Source organism: Eupeodes corollae, chromosome 1 (assembly GCF_945859685.1).
Source record: "Eupeodes corollae chromosome 1, idEupCoro1.1, whole genome shotgun sequence".
Lineage (NCBI taxonomy): Eukaryota > Metazoa > Arthropoda > Insecta > Diptera > Syrphidae > Eupeodes > Eupeodes corollae.
In genome coordinates, this window is record NC_079147.1 from 268,926,249 (window position 1) to 268,953,144 (window position 26,896).

General features: G+C 37.9%; 4 protein-coding genes and 1 long non-coding RNA gene across 5 annotated transcripts; 2 read left to right on the plus strand and 3 right to left on the minus strand.

Annotated features, from left to right (window-relative positions):
* Window positions 1–11,864: 11,864 nt before the first annotated feature.
* On the minus strand, window positions 11,865–14,928 carry LOC129940751 (FACT complex subunit Ssrp1). Its single transcript, XM_056049196.1, has 6 exons — window positions 14,736–14,928; window positions 13,710–14,656; window positions 12,494–13,649; window positions 12,362–12,430; window positions 12,190–12,294; window positions 11,865–12,127 (listed from the first exon to the last, which is right to left on the minus strand). The coding sequence occupies exons 1-6, from the start codon at window positions 14,784–14,786 to the stop codon at window positions 11,996–11,998; spliced, it is 2,460 nt and encodes an 819-aa protein (XP_055905171.1). The 5' UTR covers window positions 14,787–14,928; the 3' UTR covers window positions 11,865–11,995.
* Window positions 14,929–15,554: 626 nt separating this feature from the next.
* Window positions 15,555–17,712, plus strand: LOC129941006 (uncharacterized). The gene is made up of 2 exons (XM_056049543.1): window positions 15,555–15,857; window positions 16,640–17,712. Exons 1-2 carry the CDS (start codon window positions 15,562–15,564, stop codon window positions 17,523–17,525), a joined length of 1,182 nt encoding a protein of 393 aa, XP_055905518.1. The 5' UTR covers window positions 15,555–15,561; the 3' UTR covers window positions 17,526–17,712.
* An 873-nt stretch (window positions 17,713–18,585) lies between these two features.
* LOC129940605 (uncharacterized) lies at window positions 18,586–20,311 on the minus strand. Its single transcript, XR_008780719.1, has 4 exons — window positions 19,851–20,311; window positions 19,381–19,777; window positions 19,085–19,220; window positions 18,586–18,877 (listed from the first exon to the last, which is right to left on the minus strand). It is a non-coding gene; the product is annotated as an uncharacterized LOC129940605 (long non-coding RNA).
* A 2,946-nt stretch (window positions 20,312–23,257) lies between these two features.
* On the plus strand, window positions 23,258–23,941 carry LOC129941846 (transmembrane protein 234 homolog). Its single transcript, XM_056050597.1, has 3 exons — window positions 23,258–23,360; window positions 23,428–23,730; window positions 23,783–23,941. The coding sequence occupies exons 1-3, from the start codon at window positions 23,345–23,347 to the stop codon at window positions 23,881–23,883; spliced, it is 420 nt and encodes a 139-aa protein (XP_055906572.1). The 5' UTR covers window positions 23,258–23,344; the 3' UTR covers window positions 23,884–23,941.
* Window positions 23,872–25,559, minus strand: LOC129941845 (uroporphyrinogen decarboxylase). Its single transcript, XM_056050596.1, has 5 exons — window positions 25,331–25,559; window positions 24,738–25,181; window positions 24,374–24,673; window positions 24,149–24,316; window positions 23,872–24,078 (listed from the first exon to the last, which is right to left on the minus strand). The coding sequence occupies exons 1-5, from the start codon at window positions 25,343–25,345 to the stop codon at window positions 23,935–23,937; spliced, it is 1,071 nt and encodes a 356-aa protein (XP_055906571.1). The 5' UTR covers window positions 25,346–25,559; the 3' UTR covers window positions 23,872–23,934.
* Between the last annotated feature and the right edge of the window lie 1,337 nt (window positions 25,560–26,896).

Sequence of the window (26,896 nt, forward strand, 5' to 3'; positions counted from 1 at the left end):
ACCCCTTAAGGGTCATAGGGCCTATACTACGCCTACGCGCCATCATGTATGGTTTCCGGAGATGTGTTTCAGCTCCTACCAACTCTTGCTTAGTTACGCTGATTCCGACCCGACTGTCCTGCACCATGTGCTTCTCGGTCGTCATACTCTTCTTCCTTCTTCTGTGAGCGGATTAAACTGCATCGCTTAGCCTGCAATGCAGTCGTTATGTTTTCGAAGCGTATGTCCAATCCATTTCCAGTTACGCCTTCGCATTATAGAGCCTATAGGTTGCTGACCTGTACTTCTATCAAGGAACTCATTTAATATACGGTTTGGCTAGAAAATCCTTAGGATGTTACAAAGACATCTTTTTACGAAGGTTTGCAGCTTCCTTGTAATGGCTGAAGCAACCTTTTAAATGCTGCACTTATAAAGAAGCACAGATTCGACATTTGTGCGAAACAGTCGTAGCTTTGTTCTTTAGCTAATAGAATTATTCCCCCAAATTTTCGACAGCATACCGAAAGCCGCTTTTGGTTTGCCGATGGGCAGATGACGTCTTGTTCGGTTCCGACCTCGATGGAGACGATACTTCCAAGACGGTACTGAAAGCTCTCGACTTCTTCCACCGGTTGCGAGGAAATATTTATTTGAGAGAATGGTTGGGTTCCGAGGCTGAACATTTTTGTTTTTCAGGAAAAATTTTTCAGCCTACAACTTCTGCTCCTCTCCCCACATTTGTTGTCATTTGATGGAGATCCATAATCTCCATTATGAGAGATTAAGCAAACATCGTCCGCGTAATCCTAGTGCTTTAAATAGGATTTCAAAGTCCATTGAATCCCTCCGCTACCTGACAAAGCTACATTGGTTATCACGAACATAAACAATATTGGCGACAGAATACAACCCTGTCTTACTTTGCTAGGGATTTGAAAATCATCTGACAAACTACCATCGTTCAGAACGAGACACTTGGATATGTCATATGTTGCTTTAATAACAGCAAATAGTTTTTCTGGGTTCCCTCTCCTCCGCAAAGCTAACCAGATATACTCCCTGTTAACGCTATCAAAGGCCTTCTCGAAACCGATGAACTGCAGGTGTAGTGGTGATTGATATTCAACGTACGGTTCAATAATGATCAACAGGGTGTTGATATGATTAATACAGGAGAATCCAGCTCGGAATCCTGCTTGTTCGGTATCGAGTGTGGCCTTAAGCTGTTCTCTGATGCGTTCCAATAGGACTTTTGCTACTATTTTGGCAACAGCAGAATGCAAATTCCTCTCCAGTTTTTGCACTTTGTAAGATCTACTTTTTTGGAAACTTGAAGATAATGCCCTTCTTAAACTCATCGGGGAAGCTTTCGGTGAACCAGGCTTCTTTTATGAGCAGATGAAGCAGTTCGCTTGATGACGTTGGGGCAGCTTGTAAAGCTCTGCGGGGATTCCATCAAGCTCTACCTATAATTTAAGAACAGACATCAGCCGTCAAAAGTTTATGAGAAAAAATCATTTATTTCTTAATGGTGGCCAATAACTCCTAGGTCGCAAATAGAACATACGCAAAATTAATGGGCAGTTTCAGACAACATAAGGGACTTCATTTGCGTGAACTGTGAACTGCCTTCTTTGAACGTAAATTTAGATCAAGGCAACTAGTTAGTTTTGCAAGTGTCATAAACTTAGAAATCGTAACTTTTCTTGACCGTGTAAAAACTGCCAAAAACTTAATTGTCTACAAAACACCTCTCAGCCAAGCTAAAATTACATATCGACCTGAATTTTGTATTTTAAGGAAATATTCCTTTTTCATTTTCCAATTTGACAAAGAACCCTTTTACATAAAATATCAAATAGAATTGTGTAGAAAATAAATAAATCACAGAGTAATAAAGTTCAGCTTTCAGTTGAATTGAGAACTATGTTAAGATGTCATTTTGATATAAGTGGAATTGACTTGATAGTTAGGGTGATTTTTCTTTATTAACTTTCCAGTCAGCTTTCCAATAAAGTTACCACACTTAGGCCAATTTAATGGCCTTAAGCTCAATAGAACCATTTTAAATCCCTTACGAAACGTGAGAGGCTGATTATGCTGATATGATTTATAGATCATTAAAGAAGAGTTCTCCTATGTAAATCTTGCGTCTTTAACTAAAGCAGGGCATATTGTACAGAGAAGTTGAAGAACTTTTTCCTCCTCTTTTTCGGCAATACAGCTTCTGAAAAAGTCATTTGAGAATACGCCTATCAATCTGCGTGGAGTGCTTTCCTATTACACAGTGTCCGGTTATGACACCTATTATCGAGCTTATATTATGCGATTTGCTTAGAGATAACGAGCACCTTGATCGCTTTGAATCTAGTATTGGCCTGTTTTTTTTTTGTGATCTGACACGTGGTGACATTGTTCCACCTGGTGTTTGCCTTCTTCATAGCAACAGTTTACAAGTAGCGATTGATATGCCAGTATTTGAAAAACGTGGTAGGATGGACTGCACTGTACCGTTTTTTGGCGAGTTCATCTGCCTTACAGTTACCTGGAATGTCTCTATGGCCCAGCACCCAGCAAAGGTGAATATTAAACTGTTGTACCATCTCCATTAGAGATGATCGGCAGTTATGACTGTTAAAGAGTTTGTAGAGACAGAGTCCAGAGATTTGATAGCAGCCTGACTATCTGAGAAAATACGGATATCAGATGTTGATATCACGTTTTCTTTAAGCCAGGACAAAACTTCTTATATCACCAAACGTTCAGCCTGGAACACGCTACAATTATTGGGAAGGTGGAATGAGAGACTTAATTTCAGTCGTTCAGAGTACACACCTTCACCAACCCTAAGAATTACGGAGTGGCCAATGTTGTTGTACTCGTAAGTCCACTGCGATGAAACTTTGAGGCGAATAGCAGAGCTTGCAGCTATTTGTTTGCTAAATATATCAAGAGGTGTTAGGTAGAGTAAGGTGTCCAGTGCCGAAGATGGGGTCGTGCGAAGCGATCCGCTTGTACATAGGCAAGCGGTTTATAGCTCTCTCTAAAGCAGTCCACCATACTGCCACACTCTGAAACCCTCCGCATCCAGACTGCTTAGGATTTCATTCAACACTAAGTTCCAGAGGAGAGGGGATAGAGCACCACCTTACGGTGTCCTTCTACTAAAAAATCGTTTGCCAGAAGAGTTGCTCAGTTTTGAGTTAATTATTCTGCTAGTCAGAATTAAATGAATTAACTCCCCAAGCGAGCTATCTACATTTAGAGATGTCAGTGCAGAAGTGATTGCAGATGTGTCCACCTTGTTAAAGGCACCTTCGATATCAAGGAGAGCAACCATATTGAACTCTTTATAATGAACTCTTTTAATACAGTAGGCATGTTGAGACGAAGACAGAAGTCTTGTATCAATGCTTGCGCTTAAATGGATATCAATCAATCTTTCCAAGATATTAAGAAGAAATGATGATAGACTTTTAGGTAGTAGATCTTAAGGATTGACTTGCGAGCATTTACCGGATTTGGGTATAAAAACAACTTTAACTTCTCTCCATGCCGAGGGAATATGGACGAGGAATAGACAGCTGGTAAAAATTGCCTCAAGGATTGGTGCATTACGTCTGAAGTTGTTTGTAGTTCGGCTGGTATTATTCTATCTGGTCCTACAAATTTAAATGATTTGAAGCTGTTAAGAGCCCATTTTAGCTTGTCCCTTGTGATCAGGTCTTGAACGAATATGATTGTTGCAAGTTTCAGTAATAGAACTACCAGGAAAGTGAGTATCCAGTAGTAAGCTCAGTGATTCATTACTTAAATTTGTCCAGGAGCCATCTGCATTTTTCAAGCAGCTTGGCATCGATGGATTAGTTGAAAGAATTTTCCGTAACCTGGAGGCTTCAGAAGTTTCTTCTATCTTGTGGTAGTATAAGTAGACAAGCAATTTCTAGTGATCTGTTCATAGCTGAGATAAGGTCATTGACTTTGGTGTCAAGTTCGTTAGCGTTAGAGGAAGGACTAGATAGTCCACGTTTTAGTAAACTTAGTTTTCCGATTATTTCGAAAAGTCAATGGACTAGGGTTTTCATCATTTTGATGAAAAGTTGCCTTAATTGGAAACCAATTTTTTGGTAGCTCGCAAATCAGATGATAGAAACGTGCCTTACGTCGCCTCGATCTGCCCAATGATAACATCGTGTAGACTGGGAGTTCGGAAGGAAAAATGTGATCGCTTACGGGCGAATGTTATGATTACAATTACAATTTTAAATATTAGAAAAGCAAAAGCGAAATATAAAAAAGTGAATATAATTCTTTGTATAGGCTGGTATTAAAAGGCTCCATTAATAATTTGGATTCTATAGGACATTACTTTTTGATAGTATGAGTACAGCTGTGTAACATCGACATAGCAGTTGAGAAGAGCTATTACCCCTACAGCGCTTAATACATCACTGCCAGGAAAGTTCTTCTTACTTCTGTCAGGATTGGACACTTTCTGATAAAATGCATAATAGCCTGCAAATTATTGCAAGTTCAATCTTACCAACTCTCCTATTATCTTTAATATAAGCGATATTAATTCTTGATTAAATTCAATCCTAAAATTTTACGAAGAACGTATGTGGCTCTATTTACAAATAAAGTCGCTTGATGGATGCATTCAAGCCTTTCCTCTAATTCGTCGATGAGATCATAGAGTGCATTTTTAAATCTCTTCTACTCCACAACTGCACGTTGAGGTTAAAATTCATATCACAATATTTAGCCAAATTCATTCATTTCTCGAACCAAAGACTCTCCTTTTAAAAAGTATACAGAGCTATTACTTTTCGCAATCTCTGATTTATTAAAAACTTTCAAAAGATTGTCAATATATATTGTTGAAAACATCTTTTGACATAGAATTTTAGTAGTTTTTCAACAGTTTCATATTTTTCATATCCTCAAGTTTATAGATTCGGCTACTCAAGTGAAAGCTGAAGCTTTTACAGGTTTCTTCTTACCAGTTGAATTTGAATAAGACAAATAACAAAGGACGAAGGGGGTTCCCTTAAGGGAATCCTTTGAATAAATGGGATCGAAGATCAAGAACCTGAAAACAACTATATCGGCGGTTTTCATGGTACGATCTGAGCCATTAAATATAAAAGGGTGCAAAATCAAAGGCCTTAAGTTTAGAGAAATAATTTGGTGGCTGATTTTATCAAAGGCTTTACTATCCACTATATTCTCTTTCTCTTATTCGTTCAAAATTTTAGACACAAATTTAGTAAAATTGGTTGTATTGAATCTGCCATAAGAAGCATGTTGTTGAGAACAAAAAATAGGTCTACAAAATAAATGGAAAGAGTGGTAGACAATGCATTCGTAAAGCTTGGAAGTTGATGAAAGCTTGGCTGCAGTTCATAACATAATTTTTTGCTCCTTTCCTATGAACAAGAAAAATAAAGGAATCTTTGCAAAGCTTTCGGAAGATAGCTTGAGAAATAGGTAGACGAAACGGTACTAAAGAGAGGTTTTTGAAGAAGATTGTAGGTTGGGTTGAAAGCGGGTTCATTGCGGAATTTGTATTGAAGCCAGTTTTGGGATTTAAAGAGTGGGAGTAATTCGGGAAACTATAATTATAAAATCTCCAATTGTTTGGAATCTTAAAATTGGATTTAATATTTGTAATCCAATTTTATATATAAGTTGTTCAATTTTAACAGATGGGTTTAGTCAAATCCAAGTATATTGCGTTCTCTGCAATAATTGTATTTGGACTAAATTTCAACCAGATTTTTTCATTTGGGTCTCTATAATTTGAATACCCGGAAGTTTTCCGTTGATAAATTATAGTATCAGCAAACACTACGAGTGTTACATCCGGATATGTGGAAGTGTAAATATATACGTATGCTATCAATTTTAAATTTGCATCTTCATGCTTAATAAGAAAATTAACAACATGCTGTGCTGTTTCATTTGTCAATATGTATTACCTTCAATAAAAACTTAAAATTACATTTTTATATGAATGCATAGACACACAAACTTTTTTATCAATCATTAATCTTGGTCAATTGAATAAAAATTTTGATCTAATGACCATAGCGAGCCGCCAAGAGCATGATGTTGCTTCTGTTTGTTCTATAGCTTGTGATAAAGTGTCATGTTTAATATCTTTATTTTAAATATGCACAAAAACTTAAGGCTAGGGTGTGAACGCAAATGCACATCTTAAAATTAATTTATTCTAATAAAAACTAGTAATTCAATTGCTAACATCCTGTTAAATGACTAACAAACTTATCGGCTGGACAATTCAAAACGAGAACTATTATGGGAACAATCGCGCGCTGGAGGTGAGTTGGAATTGAGATGCATCATCTCTGTGTGTTGTAGACTCGTATATTGCGTGTGCTCATCTCGGAAACGTTTAAAACAACATCGTTTTGCATAATATTCACTTCCGAATTGAAAAGATAAATGGGCGTTTACACCGATCTCAATGATGTTCTCTCGGCAGTAGGTAGCAGTATCAATAGCAGTGTCATTAAAAAGACAGAGATATGTTTGTTGCTTTACCATATTGCGCGGAATCGATAGCTCTTTTTGATAGTGTGGACCTATAGATCTTGACCCCAAACACCTTAGTTAGTTTTTCAAAGTGTCAATTATTGTTACAAGTGTCTAGAGAGTCGTTGGTAATTGTTTAAGTTGACATGGACACAATTTTAAAACAGAATTCATTGTCAATAAATGTGTACCTACATAATGTAGGCATTTACATATTTTGATGAGCACGATGTTTTTATAGAACATCACTCAGGAACATTATTTCGAGGAGAAAATGGTCAAGGAGTTTTGTACTTGAGATCAAGTGCATCTTATATTTAATTATTAAATGAAAATATCATAGTTTATAAAACTATACAAATTATTTGAATTTTAGAGTTCTAACCTCAGTTCTTTTGTTTTACTTATTTTGACATCACATCTTTGTTTTTATTTTTAAAGGAGAATCGATGAAAAATTTTCAGAACAGTTCATCTCGTCGTTCCATATTTTCAAACGGCACCGTACAACACGCTGAACACTTTTTACTCGAAACTACACAATTTGCTTTCATCCGGTTTGTCATGGTCCATACTTATGCAACGTAGGTATAGCAGGACAAAAATGAAGGGGGTCACAAATAACAAGAGCGCTGGTATTGTTTTCTACCTTCATGGTGGAGCCTCAATAGACAAAGTTCTTATAAATACATTTAAAGTTACATCTTTTGATGTCGACTGTATTGACCGAAAAGATCAAGGCCCTTTTTTGAGAACTGCATATACTTTGTTTCATATTCAAATGGTCGACATGTGTCCGAAGGTTTTTCTCAAAACCCACCAGGTTGGGGTTTGTGCCGTCGGGGTGACTTTCTAACCACGTACAAATATCCTAGTTGCAAAGCACCAGCAAGCCTCGAACACGGTAGGATTTCATGTTTGACAATCTACGCAAACGAATTAAGGACAACGAACTTCGGATATGCACGTGGAATGTTAGGTCCCTTAACAGACCACATACGGCCGAAGAATTACCGGAGGACCTAGACTGCTATAAAGTAGACATCACCGCCATCCAGGAAATACGATGGGATGGGCCAGACAAAAAGAGGATGAAAAACTGCGATATTTACTATGGTGACTGCTACCACGAAAACCAACAACGCTTATTTGAATGCGGCTTTGTGATTAGATCCAGACTTAAGCAAGAAGTCTTGAGCTATAGGTGCATCAACGAGCTCCTCATGACCATCCGCATCAAGGCTTATTTCGGCAACATTAATCTGATATGCGCGCACCCCCCATAGAAGAAAGGGAAGACAACACCAAAGATATGGTCTTAGAGCTCTTAGGCAAAACATATGAGCAGTGTCGTAGCTACGATATCAAAATAGTCCTGGGCGATTTTAATGCCAAGCTAGGAAGGGAAGACATCTTTGGTGGAATAATCGGGAAGAACAGCTTGCACGACAATACTTCCGACAACGGATTCAGGCTCATACATTTTGCTGGGGGTCGAAACATCATGGTAGCCAGTATGCGTTTTCCACACTTCAACATCCACAAAGGAACTTGGAGTTGTGTGAGATGGACCAGACACGCTTCCATCGTCATGGATGTACGAACTTTTCGAAGAGCTAACATCCCCCACCACCACTACCTCGTTGTAGCCAAGGTAGCACTTCGGGTTTCCAGACCCACGGCAAAACAGGGAGGTGCTAGGAGAAGGTACAACGTCGAACGGCTACAATCGCCAGAGATCGCCAAATCCTTTTCCGACCGAGTTACAAGTAACCTCTCTCGAAGTTCTCTGCCGAAAACACAATGTATCGAAAACCAGCGGCAACATTGCCAAGAAGCAATCAGAGAAGCCGCCTCTGATGTGCAGGGTTTGAAGCAGCCACCTACAAGGAACCCCTGGTTTGATGAGGAATGTCGGCAGGCAAATGCAGCCAAACAACAGGCACGCAAAGCAGCGCTGCATAAAAGGACGAGAGCTGCTCATGAGCTCTATGAGCAGAAGAGGCGAGAGTAACACCGACTTCTCAGAAGGAGAAAGAGAGAAGCGTGTGGTCGAAGATGTTGAGAGATATAAAAGCAGGAATGAGGTTCGAAAGTTTTATGAACAGGTGAAACGAAATTCACAGGTACATAAACCTAGAACCGAAGGCTGCAAAGACGAAAGTGGAAACATCATAGTGCAACCGTAGTCAATGCTGAGGATATGGAAGGACCGCTTCTGCAGACTGTATAACGGCGACGATGAACCGAATTCAACATAGACGACGATAACCAACAATCCTGTCCTCCCGACTTAGACGAAGTAAAGATTTCCATATCAAAGCTGAAGCCTTATAAAGCCGCTGGAGCAGATGGCTTGAATGCCGAGCTCTTTAAAGCAGCTGGAGATAAGTTTGTTAGAAGCATGCACCAACTTATCTGTAAGATATGGTCGGAAGAAAGCATGCCCGATGAATGGAACCTCAGTATAGTTTGACCGATCCTGAAAAAAGGAACCTTCTAAACTGCACCAACTATAGAGGAATCAGCCTACTTAACATCGCCTACAAAATCTTCGCTGCCGTAATATGTGAACGTCTAAAGCCCATCGTCAAAAACCTGATAGGTCCTTATCAGTGTGGTTTTAGACCAGGAAAGTCCACAGTTGATCAAATATTCACATTTCGGCAGACCCTGGAAAAAACCCAAGAACACCAAATCGACACCCACCATCTTTTCATCGATTTCAAGGCCGCATATGACAGCATCTACAGTTACGTTTCACGCTGCTCCATAAAGGTTGGAAACAACCTAACAGAACCTTTCGATGTCAAAAAAGGTTTTAGACAAGGTGATGCGCTGTCATGCGATTTTTGTAACATCGTACTTGAAAGAATAGTGCAGAGCTCACACGTCAACACTAAAGGCACTATCTTTCAAAAGTCTGTCCAATTACTCGCATATGCTGATGACATTGACATAATCGGAAGAGCTCAGCGTGAAGTCAATGGGGCTTTTGTGACAATTGAGGCAGAGGCGGCAAAAACGGGTTTAACGGTTAATGAGGGCAAAACAACGTACATGCTGTCGTCAAGAAAGGACATACAACACCGAGGTATTGGTCAAAACGTCACCATCGACAGACGTAACTGTGAATTAGTTTAGGACTTCGTCTACCTAGACTCCCCTGTAAACGCAGAAAACAACACCAGCGCTGAGATCAAACGAAGAATTACTCTCGCTAAATTCTCTTTCTTTGGGCTAAGAAAGCAATTAAGTACCAACGCCCTCTCTCGAAAGCGTCGCTATATAAGCCCTTATCATCCCCGACCTGATATACAGTGTAGAGGCTGGACTACGATAAAGAGGGATGAAAGTAAAGTCGTTTCAAGAGAAAAATTTCTTCGCATGATCTACGGTCCGGTAAACACAGAAGCTGAGTGAAGAAGAAGATGGAACAACGAGCTGTACAGCGTAGTAGACTTAGCCAGAAGTTTAAAGGTCTAACGACTTTGCCTTCTAAGTCCAAAGAAGCAGCGGTTTGCAAAAGTTATTCTCCGTTTGGTTCAGCGCTGGTGTCGTTGTCTTTGTTAATAGCGGTGCCTAGGCAGACAAAGTCCTTAACTACCTCAAAGTTATAGCTGTCCATGGTGACATTTTGTCCAAGACGTCGTCGTTCAGTGTCGTTTTTTTATCCGAGTAATTGGATGGACCTTTGGAAGATTGTGACTCTAGTGTTGACGGTTGAGTTTTGCACAATTCTTTATAGAACGATGTTGAAGAAGTCGCATGACAGTGCATGCCTTAAACCTTTTTTTACATCAAATGAATCGGTTAGTTTTTTTCCGACCTTGATAGAGCTGCGTGCATTCTCCATCGTCGTTGTGCACAAACGGATAAGTTTGACAGGGACGCCAAAACTAGACATTGCTCGGTAGAGCTCTTCCCTATAGATGCTGTCATACGCTGCTTTAATCGATTTAAAGTTCCTGGGTTTTTGCCAAGATCTGCCGTAGTGTGAATATTTGGTCGATAGTGGACTTTCCTAGTCTGAAGCCACACTGATAAGGACCTATCAGGTTGTTGACGAACGGCTTCAGACTTTTACATAATACGGCAGAGAGGATCTTATATGCTATGTTAAGGAGACTGATGCCTCTGTAGTTGGCGCAGTTTAGAGGGTCTCCTTTCTTATGTATCGGGCACACTCATCGATGCCGTCAGCTCCAGCAGCTTTGTTTGTCTTCAGTTTATATATAGCTATCTTCACTTCGTCAAGGTCGGATAGGCGGAATTGTTGATCTGCGTCGCCTATCATCGCCGTTACATAATTTGGAGAAGTGGTCTTTCCATATTCTCCACATAGACTGTTGTTTTACTACGATGTTCCCCTGATCATCTTTACAGGCTTCGGTTCATGGGTTGTACCCTTGGGAGTTTTTTTACCTTTTGGTAAAATTTACGAACCTCATTCCTGTTTTGATATCCCTCTATCTCCTCGATTGCGCGCTTCTCGTGCTATCTTTTTTTCCATCTAAGAAGCCGGTGTTCCTCTCTCCTCTTCTGCTCGTAGAGCTCAAGAGCAGCTTTGGTCCTTTTGTATTTTATGCCCGTCAATAAAGACGCTGTCTTTATACTCGGTAGCAGTCACAGTAGTATGCATCGCAGTCTTTTAGTTTGCGTTTGCCCGGTCCATCCCATCGCACTTCTAGGATGGTGGTAATATCTGCCTTGCAGCAGTTTAGGGCTTCCGCTAGTTGTTCGACTGCACGTGGTCTGTTAAGGGACCTAACATTCCACGTGCATATCCGAAGTTCGTTGTCCTTATTTCGTTTGCGTGGGTTGTCAACAGTGAATCCGTCTGTATCCGAGGCTTGTTGGTGCTTCGTAACTAATGTATTTTTTTACGTGACCAGGAAGTCACCCCAACGGCACTACCCCAACCTGGGGGGTTAGATTCTTAGTATAACTCCAAGGACGAGGAGCCGGATAAACTGCTCCTTATACGCCTGGGCTCCGAATAAGTCTTAGAAGCCCTATAAGGTGTTCACTATGTAGTTCAACCTTACTGGAACTGTAGATTCCATCTCGAGAATTCATCCGCTGACGTCTATATAAGGAGAGCTGCCTTAGTGGAAACACTTAGTGGAAACACCACTACCCCCAACAACTTTCCACTGGTTTTAAAACCCAATCTCTAGTTGAAGTACTAGTCACCCGATGTTCAGCGAGTGTAGGAGTTGATAGACAAACGTAAGTTTTGAGAAAAACCTGTGTCCTCTTAAATGCACATGTCTACCATTTGAACATTTAACGACTTTAGCATGCGAGAAAAAGAGCGAAAAATCGTAATAGAAATGTATTTTAATACAAAACTGCTCTTGAAAGACATAAACTAACGGTAATGGAATAATAACTAAATAAACACGATTAAATAATAATTTGTTTTGTTTTTCTCTTTTAAATGGTTTGAATGTTTAATCGCTAACTTCGCTTGATTCGTCGTCTTCATCCTCTTCTTCTTCTTCCTCCTCATCATCTGATTCATCTTTTTTCTTGGATTTTGATTTTGATGCTGGGCCTGGTTTATTTTTCTTATCGGGCTTGGCCTAGGAAAATAAAACAAAACAATTATAAACTTGGATTATTTTTGTTTGTAATTTAAACTTACAGCCTTCTTATTTTTCTTCTTATCTTCTTCTTCAGAGTCCTCAATTTCTTCATCCTCTTCATCATCTCCGGATTCATCCTTTTTCTTCGCTTTGGCCTTCGATGGCTTTGAATGAGAAGAAACTTGTGTTAAAAAACAACAACAAATAATCATAAATTATAAACAATCTCACCGGTGCCTTGCTCTTTCCCTTTTCAGCATCAGATTCATCCTCTTCGTCCTTCTTTTTGCTCTTTGAATCCTTCAAAAAGAAAAAGATTTGGTTATCAATTGAGCTATCAGTTGAATGCTTGTTTTAACTTACTTTGCTCTTTTTTTTCTCGCCCTCAGATTCATCTCCCGAGGATTCGATCTCCTCCTCATCCCCTTCGGATTCCGATTTCTTCTTATCGTCCCCCTTTGGCTTTTTCTTTGCCCCACCGTCCGAATCATTCGATGACGAGTCATCAGATATGTATTCCTTGCTCTTGAATGACCCACTCGACACATTCGCCGAACGCTTGGTTGGGGATTCCTTCTTTCGTTTTACTGCCTTTTTGCCTTCATCGTCACTTCCCGCATTGGCAGCACCTCCGGAGGCATTGTAGTCCTTCATTTCGTCCGCATATCGCTGCTTGTCTTTGTTGGCTATTTCCTCCCATTTCGATTTGTCCTTCAGATCGCGCCACATCTCGCCAGCTTTCTTAGCTATCTCGGTCACCTTTATGCCGGGATTATCTTTCTTGATCTCTTCTCGAGTTTCGTTCAACCAACTCATGAAAGCTGTGGTGGCTCGCTTTGGCTTATTCGAATCCTTATCCTTCTTCTTGGTCTTCTTTACGACCTTTTCTTTGCGTTCTTTTCTTTCCTTTTCTTTCTTCTCCTTCTTTTCTTTCTTCTCTTTCTTTTTCTCTTTGCGTTCGGAGCTCTCGGCATCACCACCACCACCACCTCCACTGGCGTCACTGTCATCCGATGAATCACTTTGTGCGTTACTGTCATACTCCTCGGCTACATCGGATTCATTCTCATTTGGTTTGAAGTCTTCGTCCGTTGATTCCTCCTCCGAACCTTCCTCGTCCAAATCTGAATCCTTTTCACGTGCCTCAGCTTGGACACGAGCCAAGTAGGCATCTGGTTCGTTTTCATTGTCCGAATCACCGAAGTCATCCTTGTAGGCTCCCTTGTCGTTCTTGCCGGTGTTCTTGACGTGAAGCTTCTTCTTTTGAATGAAGTCAAACAACTTGGAGTATTCCTCCTTTTCGATGCTGCTGAATGTGTGGACGGTTCCCGATTTGAGCTCGATTTCGAAATCAAAACTACGAGTGGATCCACCACTACGGGCAAAGTTCACTGTGGCAATCTCCTCGAAGCGAATGTGCAGTGGTGGTTTGTGCACATAAATGAAGCCTCGCTCCAATGGATAGAGGTATCCGGCGGCAGCTTTGAATGAACATCCTACGGCTGGAGTTCCCGAATGTCTTTACATGAAAATAAAACCAATGATGTATTCTCGCAAAAGAAGAAGTTTTTCAACTTACCCCATGAAATTTCCTGGTCCAGTGATCTTCCTGTTAATCAGGACCTTCATGATTTTTCCCATAACCTCATAGACGGGTCCGGAGAGCTCCTTGGTTATTTTGTTGTCGTATTTCTCCTTCAATTCCTCCTCAGTGAATGGCAACTCGAGGGAGATATCCTCTTCTGGACCGAAAAGCAACACCAAGAAGTGGTACCTTGTCTGACCCTGTTTGATTGGGGGATCCAGAGACAGTACAAAGAACATCTGTCGATTGTCCTTGTGTGGCAGCAGGAACAACCTCAAAACCGTTGACATTGGGATCTTATAATCGAACGTCTTACCGTGAAGTTGGAAGAACGTCGAGAAGATCTTGATGTCGTATCGACCACGAGGAGTGAGACAATGAATCTCGCGGAAGATCGAGATGGCATCACCCGACACCGAAATGACCGATGCTTTGTTCATGACATTCGTCTGGAAACTCTCCACCGGATCGATTTCGGCCGATTCACTGGTGGGAATGTGGAAACGCATCTCCATGAGGCCAACTGGAGCGTCGTCGTTTTGATGGAACTCCAGGGTTACCTCATTCTTTCCCGTATTACATTGCGACACATGATTGAGAGGAATCTCAAACGAAGTCTTTACGTCCAAGTCGAAACTGAGCACAGAGCCATTGAACTTGGCCGTGCCCCAATTCCAGCCTCTGACACAGAGCTCCTTCTCTAACATGTCCAAATCGTATTGTTTCTTGAAAAATTTTCCGATTTTCTCGTGTTCGCTATCTTTGAAGCCGCAAAAGCGATGCAGGGTTCCATTCTTTGTGAAGACACGAATGCCCCAGGAACCAACAAATTTCTGAGAATTTACCAACTCTATGTCGGCGGAGTTGATTTGTTCGACTTTGCCAGTCTTGTTGTTTTTGAAGACGATATTTTGGTCACCAAGTTTGAGTCTTCCTGGAGTCTGGAATACCGAGAAGCATAAAGCAATGTGGTTTTGTTCTTTTTGTTCCTTTGAATCTTTTGAAATTTTGTCCACTTACCATAACTCCGCGGACTTCTGATTGGATATCATTGTACTCTAGGGCATCCATATTAAATATTTAATGCGATGTGAGTAATAAATTTAAATTATCAACTTTTGTGAAATTAGCAATAGCAACAAATTCAAATAACAAAATTTTTGCGGGACGCAGTTAAACCAAATTTCGGCGTTGTTGAAGTTAAAGTGACATTTGAGGTTAGGTTTGTTGTCTGTTTCTGTTTTGTGCAGAAATGATTGACATTTCAGATATCATCGAGATACCTACGTTATATGGATGTGTGTAGGGAATGTTTGCATTCATAATTATAAGGGAATCGTTTTGTGATTTTTAGACAGACTTCCATGATAATATGCATTGAACTCTTGTGGTCATTTAACTATTTTAACTAGGTAGTCTATTTGGCAGCTTAGTAGAGAGTAGAAATGTGCCTTCTCCATTCTCATTGTTTTCGTGTCATTTTATTTTGGTCGTGCATCCTTCATCTACATGAATAAATTGTTATAATTTGATGAATTAATCAAACAATCCCAATGTAACCGCAATCTTAGGCTAGGCGCGCACATGCAACTTTTTCGAAACCAAATAGTTTGATCGTCAGTTGCCCAAACATCGCGCACATAAGCAACTCCAAAAGTAATCAACGAAATAAACCAATACACAGAAAACATTTATTCACTATTTCTATCTCATATACACGAAACAAAATAGTTCAAATTTGTCCTACTCTTTTGCTTATGAAAGAAAAGAGTAGATATATTGTTGCAATACAAAATTATATAAAACATATTTTTGGTTTTTTGAAAGTCAATGAAATTTTCAAGACATGGATTTTTACGAAATGGCACTGATATGTGCGTTTGAATTAAAAAGAAGGAATAAACCTGCAATCAAAAGGCAATATTGGGTTCACCCGTTGAACTCACAACGCCTTGTAAAAGGGCAATTCCAAAAAATTTATCTAGACCTCCGATCCCACCCAAGCAAGTTCTTCAATTACTTCCGAATGAGCAACAGAAGTTTTGATGAACTTCTGTTTTTGATAAGGAATTTAATAACTTTCAAAAATACCAGGTGGAGGAAAGCAATATCTCCAGAAGAAAGACTGGCGGTTACACTGAGGTAAACAAATAAAGATTATGTTTTAATTAAAAATAATTATTTATTAATTCATTAAATTAAAATAAAATGTAGTTCATGGTTTAGGGAAAAAAAATGTATGGTTACAAGTGCAAACTGACTAATTTGATTCGGAGTCCGAATCGTTCTTTGAATACGAATGATATCGTTTGTGTGATTCTTTCTTTTTGAAGCTCTCTTTGTTTTGGCCCTTTCGTTTTAAAACGCGCAAAAATTCAATTTTGACATCAAATTTTTCGCTGTCGTTGAGTTTTTTAAATGATGGCAACAAGGAGAGTAAAAATGTTTTGTCTTCATCTAAATTTTCATCTTTTTTCTCCCTTAAAATCTCCAACAAATCCTGCTCATATGTCGTTTTCTTTTTTTGGATCCAGTCGCTTGGAATTGTGTGGTTATTTCGGGTGTATTATGTTCTTCTGTTAAGAATACCTCAAAATTTTCATCAAATTCTTCAATTTCGCAATTGCTGACGGTTGGGCGGTCTTCCATCGAGGACAAAAGGAAAGATAATTGGTCGAAGTAAACATATTTGCGCCGCTTAGTAGCTGCTTGGCCTGACTTTACATTTTTTTGTTTACTAAGCTCTCGGCGAAAGCATGTCTTCAAATTTTTCCATTTATTTTGAAGTTCTTTGACTAAAAATATAAAAGAAAATATTGTATTTTAAAATAATTTGACATTAATTTCTTCTCTAAAATTGTTTTTTTAAGACCAGATACTTTCTTAATTTGTATTTCCTTAATCAAAAATATTATTTTCTATAGGTACCTTGCAACAGGAAACTGTTTCCGGTCTCTTCATTACGAATTTCTCATAGGTGAAACAACCCTACGAGAAATTATTAAGGATACATGCGACAAAATATGGATATGCCTAAAAGAAAATTACATGCCGGAACAAACAGAAGATACTTGGAAAAAAGTTGCTGACAAATTTTTAACAAGTACAAATTTCCCCAATTGTGTAGGAGCAATTGACGGCAAACATATAAGGGTCCAAAAGCCATCTAAATCTGGATCGAAGTATATGAATTACAAGAATTATTTTTCATTGGTTCTTATGGCAGTTACAGACGCGGATTACTGTTTCCTATCCGTTGACATTGGATCCCAGGGGAGTGCAAGTGACTCCCACGTTTTTCAGCGATCGAACTTTGGGAAAAAGCTAAACAATGCTCAACTGAATCTACCACCAGATCAATTGCTCCCAAATGACAAAGGGGGAAAATGCATGCCATTTGTGTTTGTAGCCGATGAAGCTTTTGCCTTATCAGACCACATACAGCGTCCATTTGGACGAAGAAATTTGTCCACGGACAAGAAAATATATAATTATCGTCTTACTAGAGCCCGAAGAATGGTGGAATGCTCCTTTGGAATCTTAAGTAATAAATGGAGGATACTACATAGACCACTTGACGTGCATCTCTCATTTTGCGATAATATTATTAAAGCATGTTGCATCCTTCACAATTTTGTTCGCAAAAGAGATGGGATAAGGTATGAAGACACTTTGTATGAGTGTTCGTTGACAAAACCTAATATAACAAATGTACGTGGATCTCATGATGGTTCAACAGCAAGGGATTATTTTGTAAAATATTTTAATTCACCTCAAGGTTCAGTACCATGGCAATATGAAAAAATATAAATTTATATAAAATCAAAATGCTATGACTCAAGAAAGAAATTATTTTTGTATTCGATTTTACTTAAAAATAAACGTATCTCAAGCTCCTGTATGAAGTGTATTAATCATTAAAACCATTCAATAAATATACCAACACTTTTAAACTGCTTTTTTTTCACAACTAAATTCTCCTTAACATCAGTACCTATTCTTCGAATAATAAAAAAGTTTCACAAAAAGGGTAACAACCCAGCAGTCATGTCGTAAACCTCCTATATTTTCATTTAAGTGTACTCACCTTTTTCATTTTTTTCCATTGTTGACATGTTGTGCCAAGTAGGTACCATCTTTTCTGAAATTTCTTCCCACAGGCCGGAAACAAAGTTTCTGTCTGCGTGCTCCGCCATTGAAGCATCATAAATCGCTTGACGACTTTGAACATTATTTATAAAATTTTCGGTCCAACTAGCATCCTCTTGGAAATCTGGAAATAAAATACATATTAAGTTACCTAAACACATAATTACCTAATTTTAATTTTCAATAACACAAAAAAGTCTTACCTTGTGAGTCCATATTTATTTTCTTAAGATAATTTTCGCTGAAATTAAGTCCGTCTTCAAGTTCTAACTTTGAAACAAATATTCAAAATGAATGCAAAAGCAAGGACAACAAATGTATTTATTTTGAAATCCACTTGCCAAGAAACAGTTACTGCATAACAATATGTGTTGAAACACATACTAGTGTAAAATTGTGGGCTGGGGAAGGAATCATTGGTTATTTATAAAACCATATTAAGCAAATATTGAAACCAAAACACACCCACAATATCATTGGTTATTTCTAAAACCATATTAAGCGAATATCGAAACCAAAATGCACCCACAATATAACGCCTACTAGACGACTGCGATTTCTCCTTTTTTTGGTTTCCTTTCGGTTGCCAAAACGCTTTTTAACACTGCGATGAAAATAAAACATCTTTCAAGTTTGCTTTACTTATATATTTTTAGTGATAGAAATATTATAATAGATCTTTAGTAACTAACTTTATACTTATATATATGTATATGGGAAAATACATCAAACAAATGAAATTCGTATTAAAAGAATTATAAAATGACCTTATTCATTTATTTATTATTATTTATTTATTCCTTTTAACTTAATAAATAATCGGATTAGAATCTCTTACTTTACATGAATACTCTAGGCAAACTGATTACTGAATCACTTGTTTTATCAATCACTTGTAAGGCATAATCAAACTGCTATTAAGCGTATATGTACGTCCTTCCATAATTGGAGTGGCAGGAAACCCAACTCCAACAACCGCTACCTTACGGAAAGTTTGTGTACGACCTACAGCTCTGTAAAATAAAATAATACAATTTATATAATTGACATTTTACAAATAAGTAATCAAATAATATTCGACTCAAAGTGAACGCTTGGGATAAGTAATTTTTTTTTAAAGAGAAACTTTTCCGTTTGCACACTTTTTCCGTTTGAAGCGAAGTATCTTTGAGTTGAACCTTCTAATAGCTATTTATACAAAATGTTTAACAATTACTTACCCAATTTTGGATAAAAGATAGACCAGCATCGGTACAACAGAAGAATCTTCATGGTCATAGGTAATGGCACCTAATTGGGCCAATCGTCGTCGGAAATATGGTGTATTCCGAGCTAGTTGTTTCAATCAATTAGTTTCTGCAAAAAGAGAAATGTTTTTGTTAAAGAATTGTATTATTGAATTACATATATTTGTTTATTATAAAACCAAATATTTAACAGACCGCCAAGAAAAAAATATATTTAAAAACAAGGAAATTGTTTTGAATACGATTGACACCTATTCATAAATCTTTACCTTTGTTCCAGCAATATAACCACCAGCACTGCCAAAGCTCTTTTTAAATATTCCCATTAGAATATCAACATCTTTCGGATCGGCGCCATAATAGTCGACAATACCGCGACCATTTGCTCTCATCGCTACCACACTATGCGTCTCATACAAATACAAATAAGGTTTGTATTTCTTCATCAATGCAATAACTTCGGACAATAGAATACTCCAACACACTTCACAACGGGGACTGCCTAAAGCCTAGCCGTCTGTTCTGCGTAATCCTTGGTTATGCGATCTTTGAGAGTTACCTCTCCCCCAGGGACACTGCAAATTAGGGAATCCCAGCAATCTCGGACCTTCCGATAGACATACCGTGAATAGAATTCTCGAAGGTATCGTATAGCGTAACATAGCCCTGGAAACAAATGGAATTTCAGACTCAGTCTGTCAGTTCGTGAATTTCAAATCGATTCAAATCGTCATCTTACCTCTCGATTATTTTCTTTAGCTACTTTTGGGGCACACATAAATTGATTGATGTAGCCCAATATCATAAGCAGGTAAAAGCCAAAATATACTAGAAGGCTGTGTGTAGAGGAACCTTTTCGAATGAAGATTTGCTCCGATTAGGATCATCATAGAATTCTCCTCTTCCTGATACTGCTGCTCCCGTGGGTGCTTTTCCGTTTCAGTGTTGTTTATGTTACTCTTTATTGTATACAATTCCATTTGCAGTCTGGTTGATAGCATTCGACGGCGACAGCGTTGTTTTACTCTTGCCATTCCCATTTGTGAGAGGCGAAACATCATTTGAAATAATTGTGCTTTATTCCTGTTTTAAACGATGAAGCACTTTGATACGACTGAAGTACATAATAATCTGAAAATAAAAAAAAAATTAAAAAATATATTTTGTTTTGAGTTACAAATAATAATAACCACCTCCTTTCAGTACATAAATACATTTGACGTTTAAAAAGTAGCAAATTAAATTATGAAAACAAACATACGAGAAGGATATATTATTCTGCGCGTCTGGAAGTATCCTACTAACCTCGTCACACTTTAAAAAATCATTCCACTGAAATGCACTAATACAAACATACGAAAGAAACTATTTAGTTGCATGTGCGCGCAGTTACGTGTATCATAGTAGGATACAGACATTTTTTATGGGTTCAAGCAACTAATAAATTTTCGCAATCAATGTATGAAAGAGAAAACTAGTGAAATTGAGATGTAAGGTGGTACTCTTCCCTCAGAATTTTTTGTGAAAGGAAAACATTGCCTAATTTTTTTTCTCTCTTGCACTTAAAGAAAATTGTTCAACGATTTAGTTGAAAGTGCGCGCAGTTACCTAAAATTCCTTGAGACACAAACTAAGGAATTGGTTTGGGGTGATCGTTTAGTTTGTGTCAAAACACAAACTAAAAAGTTGCTCGAATGGGCGACCGAATGGTTTCTGCATGTGCGCGGACTCTCGTATAAGTCTATAGTGCTCAGATTAGAAACCAAACAGTTTCGAAACTAAAAGTTGCATGTGCGCGCCTAGCCTTACAGTCATAACACATTCAATTTTGAAATTTCCAATTGACGAGTATAAACTATGTAATTAAAATTAAAGCACTTTCAGGTTATCTTGAAGTTACTTCTCAGCCTGCAATCTGGCAGGGTTATTCCTGATCCAATGCGATTTTACAACACTACAACAACTAAATGTACAGAGCGCAATTTTATAATGATTTCAAACTCTAGCTATACCATAAGCCTAAAGCAATAGACAAATGCAACAGTGTAAGATTTGTATTTGCATCTTTGACAGTTCACCAAATGTGTCACTCCTTCGTTTAAAGTATTTGGAAGCAGAAGCACAACCCAACGTCAAAACGGTTTGTCCAAAACGTCGTCGTTTAATGACAGCATATACCTGTTCTTGCCCTCGTTGACCACTAAACCCATCTTCTTCGCTTCCGTCGCAATGCTAAAAAACACTCCACTGACATCCACTTTGATCTTCCAATTATGTAAATATCATCTGCGTATTCGAGTTATTGGATGGACCTTTCGAAGATTGTACCTCTAGTGTTGACGGTTGAGTTTTGGACAATTCTTTCCCAAACCATATTGAAGAAGTTACATGATAGTGCATCGCCTTTTTCTAAACGCTTTTTTACATCAAATGCATCAGTGAGATCTTTTCTGACCTTGATAGAGCAGCGTGCATTCTCCATCGTCATTCTGCATAAACGGATGAGTTTGACAGGGATGCCAAAACAAGACATTGCTCTTTAAAGCTCTTCGCTATAGATATTGTCATACGCGGCTTTAAAATCGATAAAAAGATGGTGGGTATCGATTTGAAGTCCCTGAGGTTTTCTCAGGAATGTCAATATTTGGTCAATAGTGGACTTTCCTGGTCTAAAGCCACACTGATATGGACCTATCAGGTTGTTGACAGCCTGCTTTAGAAGTTCACCCAATACGGCAAAAAGGATGGTATATGCCATGTTCAGGAGATTAATGTCTCTGTATTTTCTGCAGTGCTTTCTTCCGACTATATTTTTCAGATGAGTTGGTGCATACTGCCTACCAAGTTATCGCCTGCTGCTTTGAGTAATTTGGCAGCGATTTCGTTCCAGCTCCAGCAGCTTTTTTGGACTTTAGTTTTGATATAGAAACAAAAAATGCGTTCACGATCTAATACAAAAAACTTAAATTTCGCATGTTAACTAGGCTCGTTCCACCGAATCGGGAATACAATTTTAACTGTTCGAAACAAACGTAATGTGAAAATTCTAAACTATATGCTTCACCCAAGACAACCAAAGAGCATTACTGGTGTAGCCCTTACCCTGAGGCTTCACAAGTGTAAAATCCAATCCAGCTTCTCTTCCGACGGGAAATATTATGTCTTGCCATGAGCGACTTCAAATGTCACATTTTTTGTTGATTTACCTTTAGTGTCGGTAGTTATTGGTTTTGGGTGAATCCATTTCTCGAAGTAAGTAAACTTTATGATTATGGGAGGACGGAGTAGGCTATAAGAATTATCGTAGGATGTCGGTCGACAACTTTAAAGCTGTTCTGTGCCTTGTAAAGATAACTTTGAGTTAATGAATTTAGGCACTCGACGACGATTTAAACGGAATGAAATTTTAATATCAAAAATATTGTGGAAAATGGACGCTCACCACTACATACAACACAAACGTCAAATTTTATAACAGAATTGTTATTCGCTCAAAAAATCCTAACGGCGATGAACAGATCATTAACTGTTGGATTGTTGGTCCCCAAGTTAAAAAAAAAAAAAAAACAACTTTATAATTATGGCTAAAACACAAATCCTCTTCAACTTCGGCTTCGGTGTGGTCTCATGTTAAAACGCTTTGTTTTTATATTTCGTCATCTTTTTTTGGGTTATTCTAATTTAATTAAGTTTGTTAGTGATTTTGTGAGTTTATTTGTACGTAATTAAAATATAAATATCATCTGCATAATATGGAAAATATGTTGAATAAAATGTGATGAATTCATCAATCTGTGTTTAAAAATTCGTTGGACTTAAATTATGTTGTTAATTTTAACTTACAAGTGGTCATGTTTATTTGTAAATTCGGACACTTTTTTTTCCAGCAGTGGCAATCGAGAATATACCTATCGCCTAGGAAAGACAAACGTCAAAAACTTGTAAAAGTTGTACGTGCATGCCGAAACACATTTATTTCTATTTATTTTTGTATGTATACCTTTCTCTTTCGCTCTTCATTAATGCAAGGAAAAACATGCGCTTCGTAATACCGCACTTCCCATTTGAAATCTCAATTATTTATACCAAAACCATCCGCACTGAACGCTATCATGGTGTCTGCAAAACTTTACTGTACTGAACACACTCATTTACAATTTGACATTTCTTTTTATCATTACCTTTAGGTTTTTGTTTTTAAGGCCAAGGTATCGAGTTTCTTAAAATTAAAATATGTTAACTTCGATTTGTGAGAAAAAATTAAACAACAAATATAGAACATTCTTTAAAAACACAACATATTGTTATCATTTCAGTATCTCTTGTTGGGGTGGGATTCCTGTGGGGTGCCACAAATCCATTCATTCGCATTGGCTCCAAAGGCATTCAAAACATCAATACCGGTTCTAGGATTCAAAACTTTATTCAAGAAGTCCGATTAATTGGATCACGTCTAGGCTATTGGATACCTTTCCTATTAAATCAACTTGGAAGTGTTCTCTACGTTTACACGCTCCAAAGCGCAAGCATTTCCGTCGCTGTGCCAATTGCAAATTCCCTTAGTTTCGCTTTCACAGCTGTTGTTGGTTATTTGCTGGGAGAGAAGATCCCAGGAAAAAGTAAAAATATCAAATTTATAATTGTGATGATTTAAACATCTTTTCCTTACAGATGTCATAATTGGAACTGTTTTAGTTACCTTAGGAACTTCTATGATCATTTATGATAAATTAAAGGAACAAAGTATGAAAGTCGATATATATTCCCGTTGAAGAGTAACAAATAATATTTTCCTTTATTCCAATAAATACAAAACAATAAACTTAAAAAGCATTGTGTACTGCATCAACAAATGTCTCCATACTGACAATGGGTGTTTTGGGAGTGATGCCATGTCCAAGATTCGCAATATACCTCGTCTTTCCAAATTTCTTTACCATTTCAGTAGTTAAGGCACGAATTTCCTCCTAGAATTAAAAATTTTGAGCAATTATTTCAATAGAAACAAAGATGGTATCAATAAGAAGATAAACTCACAGGAGTCTTGTACATGTCCTCCGGCCATAAATTGCCCTGCAACGTAATATTTGGTCCAACTTCTTTCCTGGCATCGATGGGATCGACAGTCCAATCGATTCCAATCACATCGTAACCAAGCTTCGATTGTTCCTTAAGTGAGTGTCCAGCTCCCTTGGCAAACAGAACCTGAAATCAAGCAACGTAGTTTTTGGAGACAGAAAAAGGCCACATTTTATTACATACCATTGGAACTTTGGCTATTCCTTGCTTATCTAGCCTCTCCACTAAGTCATCTCGGATTTGTTTGATATAAGGCACAGCAATGTCGAGGAATGTTTCTTTAGGTAGATGCTCAGCACTGGATTCAAAAACTTGAAGCATCTGAGCACCGGCTTTAACTTGCATTTCCAAGTAATCTACGATGCCATTGGTAAGCATCGATAGAAGCTTTTTGGAGTCTTCTGGATGATTTTCAAGCCACGATTTAGCCTTGGACATGGTTTTGCTGCCACCACCTTCGATCATGTAACCCATTAGGGTCCACTAGAAGTTCAAATAACAAATAAATCTTTAAAAATGTTGTTTTTTAGTTGCTAAGCAATCTTACTGGTGCTCCTGTGAATCCAATTAGAGGAACTTTACCATCGAGTTTATGCCTCATCATGGTGATGGCATCGCCAACGTATGTCAACCTGCCAACGGCTCCATCTGGGGTTAACTTAGCCAAGTCGGCCGGTGTCTCTAGGGGCTGTGGGAAGACCGGTCCGACTCCAGGATGCATTTCTACGGTCATTCCGAAGGCCTGTGGTATTACCAGAATGTCTGAGAAGATAATCGAGGCATCGAGATCAAAGCGACGCAGAGGTTGCATTGTCACCTCACACGCTATCTCCGGAGTTTGACACACTTCGAAGAAGTCATGTTCCTTGCGGACTTCTTGAAATTCTGGCAAATAACGACCGGCTTGTCGCATAACCCATACTGGAACTCTGTCAACTGCTTCGCCACGAGCTGCCCGCAGAACATTATCGTTCTTCAGAGGTGGAAAGTTCTAGAATATGCAAATAATGAAAAGTACTTTTTATAGATTCAAGAAGTCAATTAGATGATCCCAATTAAGGAAATCTTATCAATGAATTCATTGATAATAAATAAACGAATATTAAAAACAATGATGTAAGAATGCGCTTAATTTTTTACCGTTGTGTCTTTCATTTCTCGTGAATTTGAATCAATTAGAATGAGGAAATATAAATACAAGAGTAAAATGCACAGAGCCAGAATTGAAAATGGGACACAACCGCACACAGTACAATTCTATTTCAAGTCGATAATCGCTTTCGCTTCTCGTTTGTTGGAAGTTGGAAGAATTTAAAGAAGTACTTATTTGATTTCTTCAAGAAGGCGACCCCGGTGACATTTGTTGCCGAATGACTTCTGACTTTCTGCTTTTCTTCTGTCATTTGCGTTTTGTATGCGTTCACGGGTGGGGAAATAGTTTTTAGTTAGCTCTGTTTGTCTGGAGATACAATTACACTTATTTTTGTTTGCAAGCTGAAACTATTCGATAATTTAACTAATATTTTTACTTTTTGCAGGAAAAAGCGACACAAATTTGCAGTGCTCAAGAAGTGTTCTTATTTTGATTGTTTCGAAACATAGATATAAAATTTTTGCCACAACATCTAGAAATATACTAATGTAATTTTTGTAAGTATGTTGTTTAACAAGTATGTTTGCTCTTTAATTTGTTTGAACTTGACAGAAAGGTGTTTCTTTTTGTTAACATTTTTGACAGTAGTTATTGGAGCTTGGTTGAGCTTTTTTAACTTCTGTGTGTGCAATATTTAACTTAGCACAAATGTACACCATGAACTATGGCTGAACGACTTTTTACGCCGAAAATTATAGAATTTTCCGGTTTTGGCTGAAAACTTACAGCAAAAACTCAATTTTTGTCCAAACATTATTTTTTAGGCACAAGTTTTCGTAAACAACAAGTTTAAAACATGTTGAAGACTAGTAGCAATTCAAAGATGAACTAAATAAACAAACATTTCGAAACATTCAGCACTCATTAGATGTAAATAAAACAGCTGATGGCTGCTATCAAAATTAATATTTTACTTTGATATTGGTCGCATTCGCAAAGGTAGTAGTCAAGGGATTCTGATTGGCTAAATCTAATTGAAATTTCCCCTCCGACGTAGTGTACAAATTCGTTCGGCTACAAAGTTAGTGCACACTGGTTTTGACGTTTCACAATCAGCTGCTTGGTAAGGACACAAGAATTCAAAATGAAATGAATCTTTCGGAATTAAAATGCAAATATAAATCAACCATATTATTGCCCAATTTCATAAACAACTTTTAAACATTTAACAAGATTTTAAACTGTAAAATGGGATATTTTGGTTTCACCAAGCGTTTTTAGAGTAAATAAGCTTTTAAACCTCTTTTAAAACTAAATGCCCGTTTTTGGCTCATTAAATTTTAAAAGTGTCATTAAAAAAATGAAAATGACAGGTTGACAGCTGATATTTTACTTCGTAAAATGTTTATTCTCAATACTTTTAGATACGGAATGAATAGGTTAACCAATTCAACATTGCATTACTATTTATAATATTATTTTTATGATTTTAATTTTTAATTCGAATATTAGATTCGTCATCTTCATCTGACGAAGAAGAACATCATATATGTAACTATATACGCCACCGTCCCAGCCACACGATTACCCAAACGTTTGTTTTTGATTTGTTT

Excerpts from the sequence above, each read along its gene's own strand:
- LOC129941845 (XM_056050596.1), bottom strand. Across the intron at positions 24,674-24,737 it reads TTGGATTCACAGGAGCACCA|TGGACCCTAATGGGTTACAT; the intron begins GTAAGATTGCTT and ends TTGAACTTCTAG. Across the intron at positions 24,317-24,373 it reads GAATAGCCAAAGTTCCAATG|GTTCTGTTTGCCAAGGGAGC; the intron begins GTATGTAATAAA and ends GCTTGATTTCAG.
- LOC129941006 (XM_056049543.1), top strand. The coding sequence starts at position 15,562 with ATGGATTTTTACGAAATGGCACTGATATGTGCGTTTGAATTAAAAAGA. Across the intron at positions 15,858-16,639 it reads AGACTGGCGGTTACACTGAG|GTACCTTGCAACAGGAAACT; the intron begins GTAAACAAATAA and ends TATTTTCTATAG.
- LOC129940751 (XM_056049196.1), bottom strand. The coding sequence starts at position 14,786 with ATGGATGCCCTAGAGTACAATGATATCCAATCAGAAGTCCGCGGAGTT. Across the intron at positions 14,657-14,735 it reads CAGAAGTCCGCGGAGTTATG|ACTCCAGGAAGACTCAAACT; the intron begins GTAAGTGGACAA and ends TCGGTATTCCAG. Across the intron at positions 12,128-12,189 it reads AGAAGAAAAATAAGAAGGCT|GCCAAGCCCGATAAGAAAAA; the intron begins GTAAGTTTAAAT and ends TTATTTTCCTAG.
- LOC129941846 (XM_056050597.1), top strand. Across the intron at positions 23,731-23,782 it reads AGAGAAGATCCCAGGAAAAA|ATGTCATAATTGGAACTGTT; the intron begins GTAAAAATATCA and ends TTTTCCTTACAG.